Genomic DNA, 14,958 nt, shown 5'->3' with positions numbered 1-14,958 from the left:
TAAAAGAGTTGATTTTCTTTTAATGACAAATACTGTTACAGTCTTTTTGTCTTTCTGCTGTTTTTCTTTCACCTGGCAGGTTTTCAATGTAGTTTGTATGTGTTGCATTGGTTGAAATAATTAAGTCTCTACAATAAACAAAAACCAATCCAGTAAACTGAAGTCAAATCCACTGAGCCAGATCCCCTACTAACAAAGCTCATAGAAGATTATTACTTGATGACCACCACTTAAGTCACCCTTGTAAACTAATTAAATCACTGTAATTATCTAACGATTCTTCGATGTGGATGACCTCATCGGCCTGAACCAAAAACTGATTACAATTTCTGAGATTAGAGAGTCAACTGCAGTCCAACTCAACCCTCTTCATCCCCTTTCCCAACCTCAGAGGGTCTAGACTGCTCATGACACAAGCATGCATTCTGGGGAAAGCCGAGGTTTTAGAATAAGATGACAGAGACATTACTCTAATTCTGTAAATCCTTACTGACCTGGTATTAGGTGCCAAGCCTCTTGGTGCCATTGAGCAGAGACAAGGGATGGCCATAATGCTCACGTTCAGGAAATGACCCTGGATCTTCTGCCACCGATCACTGCTCTCTAAATATAACATCACGCTTCATTACTACTTCAAGTAACCCTTCCAGTAATTCTCTTTGGTAAGTGATTAAACTTGAAATCTTACCATGCTTATGTCTCTCTTGCTTCCTTCTAAAAATAAACAAGTCAGATAAAATAATTACGAAGGGTGTGATAAAACAAAAAAGAGAAAGGAGTGTGTTTTGACTGGAGAGAAACAAACTTATCTAAATAAGTCTGAGATGAAATAAAGGCAGCTTTTGAGTCTGATTTTCAAAACAGTCATTGGGAACAAGTTTCACTTATGACAACAACATTTCTTCTGATTAAGGTGTTCATGCGAAATAAGAACATTTCAAATACAGTGGGGCCTTGGTATCCACTGTGGTTTGGTTTCAGCACCCACTGTGAATCCCAAAACCCATGAATACTCAAAACATCAATCTATGGCTTGAAAAGCAAATCTAGCACAATAAAATGTATAAAATGACAAAATCAAGGTTTGCTTTTCAAGCCATAGATAGCTGAACCTGTATACAGGAAGTCATTGTAGTAAAAACTTGCTCAACTGAGTTTCAGATCCACAGATAAGTGATTACTACTCACCCATTTTCCTCAACATCATGCTGTAAACATTTTGAAGGTAGGAAGGATAATTCACAATCTTCTGGCCTAGAGACAGAACAACTTTATTTTAAAGAGAGTTCTGATATAGATAGATGGATTGATCTGATAGATAGATAAGATAAAGAGAAAGATTCAACTGCTCAGAACACAGCATGAAATAATAGAAACCCCACAAGACTGTATTGTTTTCAGATCATGTCGATCCTTTGTCTTTTTAAATAAATGTTCTCATGGTTAAACTGAAGCATATTCATATATTACAAGCTATGGAAAGAGCCAAGGACCTTTATTTTATAATTATATTTTACCTTCCTAGACATTTTAGAGTGCTTTTAATCATTATTGATTTTATGTTCGACAAAGACTGACTTAGAATTATTTCAATAGGTAATTTATCTGTTGTGTTTTATCTATTGATGATATAATAATAGTAAAACTTTATTTATATTCTGCTCTATCTCCCCAAAGGGACTCAGGGTGGATTCCAAACATAAAAGGCAAACATTCAATGCCCGAATACAACAATACATCGATAATAACAATTTAAACAACCCAACATATAAACACGAATTATAACTTAACAACTAAAACTAAATAGAAAACACATAAGACAAAACATCAAACAGTAAATGGAAACAATAATTTCCATTTACTGTTTGATGTAAATAACCTTGAGTCCTTGGAGAAAGGCAATATAGAAATGCCCAAATAAATAAAATAAATATGCTAAGAGGTACAATCCTAGGTTTGTGAATTTAAAAGCAAATCTTTTAAATTTAATAGGGTTGGTTCCTAATTCACTAGGTATGTTGATTGCTGTTTTGTTGATTGTTGATTGCTGTTTTGTATTAATTATTACTCTGAATAATTATCTAAAATTATTCTCCGAATAATCACAACAATTAAACTGTTGTAAACAGATAAATATACCAACCCACATGTGCATATTGCACAGCTGCTTTTAAAAAATGCATATACTTTTTTAAAAAAAAAACCAAAACATACTTTAGTCTAGCCAGCGTTTTGATCACAGCAAAATCTTTTCGCTGATTTGATGGCATCCATCGGTGCTTTTCAGCTAAAGCTAGCGTCCTTGATCCAAAGCCAAACATACAAGAGAACCCAAAACGAAGTAGTTTTGTCGGACTGCTGAAAGAGCAAACATCCACTGGCTGTAGATGCCCTGAAATGATAAGATAAATGCAAACATATTTATTAAACAATTCATTTCTGGGTTGCTGTGAGTTTTCCAGGCTGTATGGCCATGTTCCAGAAGCATTCTCTCATGATATTCTCCCATATCTATGGCAGACATCCTCAGAGGTTGTGAGGTCTGTTGGAAACTAGGCAAGTGATGTTTATATATCTGTGGAATGTCCAGGGTGGGAGAAAGAACTCGTCTGCTTGATTAGCATTTAACCCATTTATACAAATCTATTAGCAACACGCAGTGTTTACAGTGGATTCTGCAGAAGATGCTTCAGCTGTACTCCACAAAAAGAAAAATCAGCCTGTTTAGTAAGCCTTGCAAATGCAGATTCATAAACAGTAAAAGTCTGGGTTTTATACCTATTTTATATACCAAAATACCTGGGGTCATGTAAAATATTATCTGGCAGAAAGGGATTTCAAGTGGAAAAGTTTAAGAAGCACTGCTCTAGAGAGCTTTTTTCAATGGCAAAGTAAACAGTGTGAGAATTAGAATGGAAAAGACTGACTGAGTGACCAGCCTCCAAGTCATAAAACTATCTCCATATGCAAGTAAAAATATGCTATGTGTGGCAAATGCACTGTTCTTCACTACATGGAAATGTATGTACAGTTGACAATATGATTGAAACAACCAGTTCATGTAGGCACAGGCAAAATGTTCTTAAGCAAATTTATCAGAATGTTATACAAATATGCATTTAAATCCATAATCTCACATAATACATATGATGTTTTCCTCCTGTAACTAAAACATTGCTTATTTTTAGCAAAGTTCCCAATATCCACTGGGAATATGTTCCAAGATGCCCCAACACAAATAGGCTGGAGAAGAAAAGTCCCATCCTATTTGACACCCATCAGATTAGAGGGTCACTGTCCACTTTCATGGGCCAAAACAAGAAGTTAAAATGAGTAGATAAGAATCAATAGATAAGATTGTGAAACTACATATCATACTATAGTTCTCATTCACTTGATTCAAATGTTACTCTGGTACAGACACAACTGGAAAATGTTAACTGGAAGCATTGCTCATTCATACTTCTGAATTGTGTGTGCATTATCAGGATACTCATTTGAATCACATTAACTGTTACAATAATCTAAGAAGTGTAATCCTATTTATTCTATTAATTTTAATGTTCTAAAGAGGTGATGAGATTGTTCTATATGGGTATAATATTCAGTGTGCATATTTTCTAACCTGATGTAATTTGGCATAATTAATAAAGCTCAGTTTCCAGGTATTTTCAAATACAGAAGTCTTACCCATTATTATATGCAATGTTGCTGTTAGTACATGTTGGACTCCATTCAGAGTGTGTGCCAAAATATTTGTAGAACCTGTAAATGTCAAACATAAAGTACCAAATTAAAACAGATTCATACAAGAAAAGAAGAAAAACTTGCTAAACTAGGGTTATCACAATAACCATTCACATGTTAGGATAGGCTTAAAGTCTCAACCTACATATGCTGTAGAAATAGTCTTGGGATCAAATAAAAAGTCCATTAACAACACATTTTTAAATTAACAATATACAGTTCAAACTGGAACTTGCTCTCCAATGGTTAACTCCTTCTTTTGTAAAGTTTGCTTTTCCTTTGAAGGATACTTGCCTTATAGTCTTCAAAGGAAAGCATACTCTGAACTGGGTTGTTGTGAGTTTTCCGGGCTGTAGGGAGAAAGGGAGAAATGTGCCAAATGTTCCAGAAGTGTTATGAACCCAAAGAGGTTCCTGTTCTTTTGTGCAGTGTTCAAGGAATAGTAAGGTATTTTAGACCAATGAGACACTGTAGAGACCAAATTTGGTTTTAACACTATTCATGTAACATTTATTGAAATACAATCATCACAAAATCATATCAGAATCACATCAAGGAGAGCTCTAGTGCACACACACATTCACGCATACTCACACACACACAGGCCTCCTCCGGCGAAGATGATCAGTCTTTTCCGAGGAGGTGCGGACGCTCCATTGCCATGGATCAGGAAGCATGCATGTTCTTGGGGTCCCCTGCATTTATAGGCAAAAATCCATTTTTCTTCTTTTTAATAATCAGGTTGTTCTGTTCATTTCGAGTCCTTGTTCTTTTCAACTTCAGGACATTCACATTCCAGGCCTCGTGACTTATGGGGTACCTCCTGCACACTCCTTACTTGCTTGACCGCACACCTTATTGTTCATTGTCACTCAGTTATGCCTTACTGCCTCCTTGCTTCGACTGCCAAGGCCATCCCCTATCATGCCTTGCGAGAACTCCATGTTGGTTTTTCTTTAGGCCTGTTTCTTCTCTTCTACATGCATTCAAACATTCATTCCTTACAGAAGGACTTCTGGAACATGGTCTTACAGTCAGAAAAGCTCATGACATCTCAGTGATTCTGGCAATGAAAGCCTTTGACAGTACAATGCTCTGAACTTTTCCCAGTTGCAGTCATGAACAGCTGAATGCCATTAACTAGAATCTTCACAGATATATCTAGTACTAGCCATCCCCTGCCATGCATTGCTGTGGCCCAGTCTGTGTATATGTGTTTTGTGTGTGTGTGTATATGTGTGTATATATTTGTGTATATGTGTGTTTGCATGCGCACGCGCGGGCACGCACACACACACACACACACACACACATATATATATATATGGATGGTGGAGGACCATCATTTCAATGCTGGTGGCCTTTGCTTCTTCCAGAACAAATAATATACAAATGTGTGTAAGCATCATTTTCAAGTCACACATCAACTTATGGTGACTTCATGGTTCAATAAAGAATTTTCTTAGGCAAGGGCAACCCAGAGGTTTTTGTTATTTCCTTTCTCTGAAACATAGTGTACAACTCCTGGTGTTGAATGGCAATCTCCCATCTAAATACTTAGATCCTGCTTAGTTCCAAGTTCTGATGGGATCTGGTGTCTTTGGGCTATTTAGATGAGATCAAATAAATAATCACAAATAAATGCTACTTACACCTTGTAGGTCATAGATTTCACATTTCTAAAAGAACAACACAGTACAACAGTAATTTGAAAACTGTTTATTAGTGGCTATTTAACACTGCTCAAGGGGATGGCTTTCCTGATAACATCTGCTACTAAAATAGGTAAAATAAAAATCCTTATTCCAAAGAATGCCAGAGAGAACAACAGTATGTGCAGTTCAAGTGAAAGACGAATGAAGGTACCTGACATACATGTGTGCGTGCGTATGTGTGTGTGTGTGTGGGGGGGGAGGGTCCTTGGAAGTGCAAGCACTCCTGCAGAACAATTAACTTAATTAGCCAGACAACATGAATATTCATAGCCCTGTTAATGTCTCCCACATCCAAACAGATAAATGTGATGTAATGACTTCTTATTCAAGCATATCTAAGGGTCTCATGAAAATTGCACCAACACAATGGTTCTTTGCCCAAACTATCATTGAAAACTCAAAATCTCATGACAATACTTTACTTCCCACAAATTAACTGGAAGCAGGAATTAAAGCTAGTGAATGATTTAAGACTGTAAGAGTTATAGTCAAGATATAACTGCCCCTTTCTTTCTTAGCAATTAAAGTGCTTTTCCTTGTGTTTCCAGTATTCCTCCTCTTTATCCAAATCCCTTTGTGCAGCTCAACAGCTATAGTTCCCATAGCAACTAACACTATTCCTAAATGGCCAGCAGGACTACCAGAGACTTCTTCCACCTGAACAGTTTTTTCAACTACCATACAATAGTAATACTATTAAAATTTAGGAGCTGTTTATTTTTCCTTTAGATTCTAATATCCACAGTCAAGAAAGCCTGAATACTGAAAAGACCTTTTATTTTCGCCATCTTTGGTGAATTGAACGTTTTATAGAAAAGGATTTAATAGAGCACTATTGGCTGTTGCTGTAATCTGTCTTTAAGTCATTTCTTGACTGATCATAGAATCAAAGAGTTGAAAGACACCTCATGGGCCATCCAGTTCAACCCCCTGCCAAGAAACAAGAAAATTACATTCAAAGCACCCCTAAGAAATAGCCATCCAGCCTCTGCTTAATATCCTCCAAAGAAGGAGCCTCCACCACACTTCAGGGCATAGAGTTCCACTGCTGAACAGCTCTCACCATGAGGAAGTTCTTCCTAATATTCAGGTGGAATCTCCTTTCCTGTAATTTGAAGCCACTGCTTTGTGTCCTCGTCTCCAGGGCAGCAGAAAACAAGGTTGCTCCCTCTTCCCTGTGACTTCCCCTCACATATGTATACATGGCCATACTTTTAAAGTAATCTATCACTGGGCTTTCTGGGACTAAGAGTGTGCAATTTGGCACAAATCACCCAGTGGGTTTCCATGGAGAACCATGAAATCAAACTGTGGTCTCTAAAGTCATAGTCGAAGTTTACAAGGCTCCCTAAGCTTCAAAGCTGTACTGCTTCTAAATGTTCTTTTTTTAACCACGTTTTATCATTTTTCTTGTTTTTAATGTCAACCTTTGTGTTTTTTTATATATATTCTATTCATTTTGATCTGGAAGTGATTATGAGTCCTGGTTTTGTGGGAAAAGGTGTAAGATAAATTTCATCTCTTATCACCTAAACCACTGTCATTGTATCTATGACAAGTGAAGTCAAAATACTAGTTTATTTTTGTTGTTGTTTAACATAATGAGCACTGTTTTATACTTCCTGCTAACTTATTTCTGAATTGTTTTGATATAACGTGTACACAACTTTGGAAGTGTTCAGTAATTGTTGTTGTTGTTTTTTAAAAAAAACCTTTCAAAGTCAATACATTAGCTAATCAAGATAGTGGTTAATAATTCTTTTGAACCGAAGGAGGCAAACTGAAATACAAAATTAAATGCCACCTTAATAAAAAGCATCTGCTCCAAGTCAATGCTTCTAAGGCTAAGATGGGGCCAGCTAGGATTTGTGCAGGCTCCAGGCAAGCAGGAGGTGAGGCATATTCTCCTTCCATCCCTAAAATCTTCTCCAACTAATTAGGAATACTCTGGTGTCTGCTTCTGGATACCTCCAAGTGATGCTGTATGGAGGAGGCAGAAAGGAAGGTCTGCGGGACTGCTGCTGTGTGGTCAGTACCACAATGGATTTAGTCATTTGGAAGAAGGAGGTAGCCAATGAGTACAGAATATGCAATGGAGGACTAGGATTTTTTAGAATTAATATTGTATTATGCATTCAAACCATACTGTCCAATATAAAATACGGAAGTGATTCTATGTCATGATGTCTCTGTTACTATATGCAGCTTTCCTCATATTTTTAAATACTCTTACCTGCTGGTATAATCCCAAGAGGAATTTGTGCTCTAGAGGGCTCAAATATATCGTCACAATCCTTTCCAGCATCCATTTGGGCTCTAAGCAAAAGGCCATGGGCAACCTCACTGGCAGTCCCATCTCCACCTATACAGACCACCCTGAAGGAGACAAAATTGCCAGACTCTTCATTTTGAGAAAAGTTTTCTGCCAGACATGACACATAAGCAAGTTGAAAGTAGTTATAATCTTTCTACAGTAATTGCAGACAGTTTTCATCATACCATTTTATTGTTTATGAATATGAGAAAACGATCGGATAAAAGTATGTTTAAAACTTGCAAATTGCTCAATTAGAATATTATAAAAATGGATATAAAACGAATAACATTTCTAGATACTGAATTTTATTTTATGATATACACATGCTTTTTCCATTTATGCAAATTGGAAGTTAAATGCCTTGATTAGAAAGAACTACTGGTGTTCTGAAGCACAGATCTCTTATTAACATAAAGTGGTTCACTGGATGGGGAATCCAGATTTGGGGTGACAATTTTGTGTAGAAACCTGGAACACTTGGATCAAATTCCATTAAGACTTTTTTGATGCAATGGATTGGTGGTATCCCAAAGGATAATGATACCTATTCACTTGTTATCTTTTCTTTGACTTAGGAACACACTAGAAATAAGTTTTAAAAGATCTTACCCATGAAATGATGTCAAATCACATTCCTCAAGCACTGCAAGAGCGTGTCCCTCATATTCAGTAACTGTGAAAACAGACATCATTCACTGTAACACGGAATCAATCAAGTGATTTTTGAAACAACATTCAGCATCTCAAGTTAAAAACAAAATCCTGTCTGATGATCTAAATCACAATCCAAATGGCTATCTAGGGCCCTTCTACACTGCCATGTAATCCAGAGTATCAAGGCAGACAAACCACATTATCTGCTTTGAACTGGATTATCTGAGTCTACGTTACCAGATAATCCAGTTCAAATTTAATTTCCTCCATATATGCACACAATCACCAGGATTTCTGCCTTGTGGACATGATCATTATTTCTCCCTTACATTTTGGACCATGAAACAATGCAATGTATATGATGGTTTGTTAACTGTTGTTATGTGCTTTTCAGGTGTTTCCAGCACACAGCAGGTCTAACATGAATCAAGGTGGGGACTTGTCCTTGCTTTCTCTGAGGCTTCTTCTATACTGCCAAATAATCCAAGTATCAAAGCAGAAAATCCACACTATCTGATTTGAGCAGGATTATTTTAGTCCATGCAGATAACGTGGAAGGGCCATGAGTCTGAGAGCATATTTCATACATAATGGTCCTTACATTTGAGGGGGAAAATGATTTTTAAAGAATATTTTCAAGCCATGAGTGCTTGAATCTGTGGATATGAGCAACTGACTGTATTTCATTATATGAATAATTTTCTAAGTTAGACAATAAATATATTTCCTGTGCAGTTTACTATTTATCATCCTATAAAAACAAGAATATTCTGGTCTCCTTCACCTCAGTGATGTGTAAGCAGTAGATAAACATCTATTGGAGAATTTATCGAGGTTCCAACTATCAGATGGTTCACAACAGGAACAACAAAATTAATTTTGCTCCATCTAATATATGTTGCTTAAATACACAATGTCTGAGATAATGAGGAGTGCATTTTTGGTGGAAGGTGCTGTGACCATTGTTTAGTTCTTATATTCAAAAAATCCAAAATTCATGAATGTACTCAATACTATGTGTCCTCCAAATCCAGCTTTCTTTGGTGAATCATAATATTGTAGTAGGAGCTGCGGTGGTGCAATGGGTTAAATCCCTGTGCTGGCTGAACTGGTGACCTGAAGGTCAGCGGTTTGAATCCGCAAGACAGGGTGAGCTCCTGACTGTCAGCCCCAGCTTCCCACGTGGGGACAAGTCTTCCACAGGATGGTAACACATCCGGGCGTTCCCTGGGAAACGTCTCTGTGGACAGCCAATTCTCTTACACCAGAAGTGACTTGCAGTATGTTCTCAATTCACTTCTGCCACGATTAAAAAATGATATTGTAGTGAATAAATTAAGTACATGTCAACAAGTCCAAAGTCTTTCAGTTTCCTTTTATCCCTCGGTGTAATTATTTCATCACACAGAACTTAATGGTTGTTGAGTCAGATAATACTGATTTCTAACCTGGGCAAGTAACCATATAGAAAGAATAAAGCTGGATATCAATAACAAGAGAATGGAAGACAGAGGGTGATGACACAAGTATATACCAGTATCTGTTCCCTCTGGAAGAAGTGAACCTGCCAGTCTACATTGCTGCCTCTGTTTAACGATACCCTATGCAGTAAAGTAAATGCCAGCAGAAAAAAGAAGAAATTAACTGGCACACTGCAGATGGCATAAAGCTTCATGACTACGTTTAGCATTTTCTAGCACATCTTTGCCAGAAGAGACGGCCCAGCTGCATCCACTCATCAAAGGTTTCTGCTGACTGACATGACACTTCCAGATGGATTTTTTGTGTAAGAATGTGTGCTATTCTATGCAAGATTACATTAATCTTTCATGTTTGTCTGCCTTTGGTGGTAGTACATTCGTTCTTCTCCTTTGCTTTTAAATACTGTTAAATTCATTTTCTGGTGATCTAAAAATAATTTAACATGCCTGTTGTTACTATTCAAAAAAACCTTACAGTTAGTCACTCAACTCAACCGTTCCTTTACAACAGCTAACGGTGTCCTTAAGATAAAGAAGCAGAGTAGCATCCACAATGTCAGAACTGTTCTGGACAATACAGAACTATGGTCTTATCACATCATACACAATACTCCTTGTCAGATTACTGTTTTATGAAATAAAAATAATTATCAAAAACAAACTGGTACTGTATTTTTGTATTTTAGAGGCTTAGTATATATAAAATATTTTAAAACTATAATACTTAATTTCCTTGGTGTATGCTTTTATATCTGCTTGTTTTTAACCACATCTCTTTCAGTGTTGACTACTAATCCAGAAGAATAGTGGAATATAAAAACATGCACACATATACTTATTATATCTGTTCAGAGAAAGAAGTTGATATTTTAAACTAAAATGTTTTTATTGGCTCTGTATGTTACCTATGTAGTTTTAATATTAAGAATTGAATATATATTAGAAATGTATGTGTGTGTTCTGTGCCAGGTGATGTTTTTCACAATGAAGGCAGTCCTTCAATGTGAAAAGCTTGTATATGTTATATATATATATATATATATATATATATATATAGTGTTTCTTGTCTAATTGGTTGTGTGTGTGTGTGTGTGTGTGTGTGTGTGTGTGTGTGTATTCTCTCAACTAACTATATAACGTTGAGAGAATGCCTCTTTAGGAATTTCTAGATCCTTCAGCATGATTTTATGGTCAATGTCCACTAGAAGCTGAGCCCTGAACTGCAAGACCTAGCAATTCCTAGAGATAAGATTTTAATCAAATCTACGAATAATCAAATCTACAAATGTCAAACCTGCCAAGGTTCTTTGTAAAGAAGATTTGTCTGGTTTAGTAGAGCACCTCTAACAAACTTAAAGGACCTGCCATTTGCCAAAGTAACCTCTAGGAGGAGTGTTAGCTAATAAACACAGCAGTATGCTGTGAATTACTGCAAAAATATTAGTCATTCTTGCAGGTAACATATGTTTAACTTTGCCTTTTAAAAAAAATGAAAAACCAAATTCATTTTAATTAGGCATTATATCTGTGCTAGTTCCCATGGAATTTTACATATTTATTTTTTTAAAAAGTTTAATCAGTTGAAAATAAATAATAATATGTCAGAATAACTGAAATGTGATTCAAAATTAATGTTATGTTTTTAGATATTTCTTTTGAAGATATTTTAGAGGCAAGCAAACCTACACCCCAAATCAATAAATCGTTGGGATATTAAAATAAATAAATGGAATAATAAACATCCCCAATAAATCTTGAAATAAGTTTATTCATGCATGAAAAGCACTCTGTATTTCTCTTGCCATGTGGAATATCTTCATACTCTCATACATACCTGCCCTCTGAGGATACATATTTAGTACACGGCCATCTAGTTTACCAACTCTGAAAACACTTTCACCTGTTGGAAAGATTAGTGGGAAGGAATCCAAAATAGTAGTCCTAATTCTTACACATGATTTAGGCCCCTTCCACACAGTTGAATAAAATCCCATATTATCTGCTTTGAACTGGAATATATGGCAGTGTGGACTCAGATAACCCAATTCAAAGCAGATATTGTGGGATTTTCTGCCTTGATATTCTGGGTTATACAGCTGTTTGGAAGGGCCCTTAGTAAGAACTGACAGCAGCAATCTGTTCTGTAACTAGAAGGAAAGGGAGATCTTATGCAAGGCTTTTATCCAGACTGAAATATGACTGCGTTGCTGTGAGTTTTCTGGACTGTATGCTTCCCAACTTCTGGGGATGCCTGCCATAGATGTGGACAAAATGTCAGGAGAAAATGCTTCAGGAACATGGCCACATAGTCTGGAAAACTCACAGCAACCCAATAATTTCGGCCATGAATGCTTTTGACGCACATTGAAACAAGACTGTTTCCATACTAGCCCTGGCTTTTCAATACTTAGGCTAGATTTACGCTGCCATAATCCAGATTATTTTATTGGAACCAGATATTAGTCTACACTGCCATATAATCCAATTCAAAGCAGATAATCTGGATTGTATGTGGCAGTGTAGATCCAGCCTATCCCCTCTTGTTCACTCAGAGATAAGGCCCACTAAAGTTTATTTAAACTGCACCACAGTACACTGTGCATCTATTCCTAAAAGAAGATGTTCTGTCAACATAAATAATGCTGCTATCAGCTACAGCCCGCATGGTGCAGTGGTTTCAGCACTAGACTATGGTCCCTTCTACACTGTCATATAATCCAGATTATGAAATCAGATAATCCACATTATCTGATTTGAACTTGATTATATGAGTCTATGCTGCCATATATTCCAGTTCAAAGCAGATAATATGGGTTTTATATGGCAGTGTAGAAGGGGCCTGAAACTCCGGAGACAAGGGTTCGATTCTATCATGGAAACAAAATGGGGGGACATTGGGTGAGTTGCATGCTTTCAGCCCCAGAATACCCCACGAGAAGGTTGTTTTATGCCCCTTCCACACAGCCCTATATCCCAGACTATCAAGGCACAAAATTCCACAATATCTGCTTTGAACTGGGTTCAAAATGTGGCATTTTCTGCCTTGATAGTCTGGGATATAGGGCTGTGTGGACGGGCCTTTAGGCTCACCATAAATTGGGAATTAATTTTGAAGGCATGCTACAACACCACAACCACAACAACAAAAGCATGACCACTAGGCAAAAAGGATGGCATTCTGTCTATACTTACTTGTGAATAAGTGTGAAAAGAAATGCAACCTTTTTCCTTAGAAGGCATTCTCGTTGCAACATTTCTGGAACACACATTACACTAATATTTAATTTTTAATAGCTGAAAAAATTAGCAAATTGGTGAAAACTATTTTCAAATGCAAGAATACACAAAAAGGTTGAGTAACAGATCTTCACACCCATAAAATAATCTTTAAATGTATCAATTCACATCCAAAATGGTGTTGCTAAAAGCAGTGTCATAGTTCTCTTCCACACAGCTGAATAAAATTCCACATAATCTTCTCTGAACTGGGATATATGGCGGTGTGGACTCAGATAACCCAGTTGAAAGCCGATATTGTGGGTTATTCTGCCTTGATATTCTGGGTTATAGGGCTGTGTGGAAAGGCCCTGAGTTACTTTTGTACCACCTTCAGAAATCGATTAAATTGTGTTGTGGAAAACATCTTACCTGTCACATCAGTCCTGATATCAGCAAGCTTAAAGAGAGGTGCAACTTGCTCATAATAAATGCGAGTAGCCTCTTTTCTGTGACTAGTTGGATTGATAAACACTTTTAATGACTTTGGCCTATTGGGAAGACCTAAAAGAAAAAGCACATATATATCAGATATGGGTTTTTATACTTATTGAACCAATACACAGTCTGGAAACAATTAGGAATGTATAGCAGGATTTTTTTTAATACATGCTGATAACTGGAGGTTGTTTACAGTCTTATTTGCACAAGAAGATGCTCATTACTTGTATCCACCACCTACGTAATCCTGTCAAGTAAAACACTGACCCTGGAACAACTAGAGCTTGTGAGTCTCCAGCTAAGAATAAATGGCACAAATGAGTCACCATCATCCAGAGCATTATGTGACAGCTAGAATGAAAGAGGTTTTAGGTCATGGTTCAAGCCCCAAAGAGGGATGGTGATAAGGAGAAGAGAGCCCATTCTCCTGGGAATTTCAGAGGAAATGCCTCTCAGCCAGGATTTAATAATAGCACTCCTTCACAGTTGGTGCAGAGATTTGATACCACAATTTTCAGGATTTGCAGATTATGTATCCTGCCACACGGAAGAAGCAGGTGCAAAAGAAATCTGCCCTTGATTAAAGGATCAAGAAACAAGGGCACAAGGGGAAGAAAAATAAAATCCTGAGATTGCAATATGTAATGCACATTTCAGCCAAAATGTGTAGCTGGTTTTGTTTTTATTTACCAAGAAATGTATTTACTAACGAAGCAAATTTAAAAATTACTCATGAAATGTTATCTCTGAATAACAATATGTAACGAAATTGAAAAAAAAATCTGTTCAGGGTTTGAAAGTGTTATTTCCTGCTTAATTGTGTGGGTACGTACTTTGAAAACAGTTACTGTATACTCCAGAAACTTTGTTTTGGTGGCTGAGCATAGTAATATTATTTTCTTCAGTCTAGGCACCTTGTTTCTAATTTTCCTTAATGAAAATAAGCTATTTTTAACCTTTTAATGTGCAATTTAATAAACTCTTTCCATGTTTTTATGACAGAACCAATTAGGAAATGACATTTGTTACCCAGGAACAAAAATCGTGCTATATAGTGTAACCAGACAACGTCTGTGTTTGTCATGTTTAGATCAGGGGAGATTTCAGATTTTGTTTCAGAGTTCAGGTTGCCCTATTTACCATGGCAGCCACAAAACAGATATATTTCATTATCACACGCACCTACCCTATGTAAACTTCTCTTTCTTTTCTTTCTTTCTTTTTCTCAATTTCTACCCCATTTCGAATACTTATCCCACCCTATTTATCACCAAAGTTATTCTTAGGCTGCTGATAACATGTACTTAAGTTAATATTTTTAAGTTCA

At 36.6% G+C, this 14,958-nt stretch overlaps 1 protein-coding gene across 2 annotated transcripts in view; it reads right to left on the bottom strand.

The window, feature by feature from the left end:
* Positions 1 to 14,958, bottom strand: part of CERKL (ceramide kinase like) — a 42,755-nt gene that overhangs the window by 10,172 nt on the left and 17,625 nt on the right. For both annotated transcript variants that reach the window (XM_060780009.2, XM_067471125.1), the window contains exons 3-10: positions 13,563 to 13,694; positions 8,389 to 8,452; positions 7,696 to 7,838; positions 3,691 to 3,765; positions 2,215 to 2,392; positions 1,189 to 1,254; positions 689 to 714; positions 495 to 603 (exon numbers count right to left, since the gene is read on the bottom strand). In XM_060780009.2, coding sequence (XP_060635992.2) covers positions 495 to 603; positions 689 to 714; positions 1,189 to 1,254; positions 2,215 to 2,392; positions 3,691 to 3,765; positions 7,696 to 7,838; positions 8,389 to 8,452; positions 13,563 to 13,694 — 793 coding nt within the window. The remainder of the gene's footprint in view (positions 1 to 494; positions 604 to 688; positions 715 to 1,188; positions 1,255 to 2,214; positions 2,393 to 3,690; positions 3,766 to 7,695; positions 7,839 to 8,388; positions 8,453 to 13,562; positions 13,695 to 14,958) is intronic.

This window comes from Anolis sagrei, chromosome 1 (assembly GCF_037176765.1).
Source record: "Anolis sagrei isolate rAnoSag1 chromosome 1, rAnoSag1.mat, whole genome shotgun sequence".
NCBI lineage: Eukaryota > Metazoa > Chordata > Lepidosauria > Squamata > Dactyloidae > Anolis > Anolis sagrei.
This window is presented reverse-complemented; position numbering and strand designations above follow the sequence as displayed.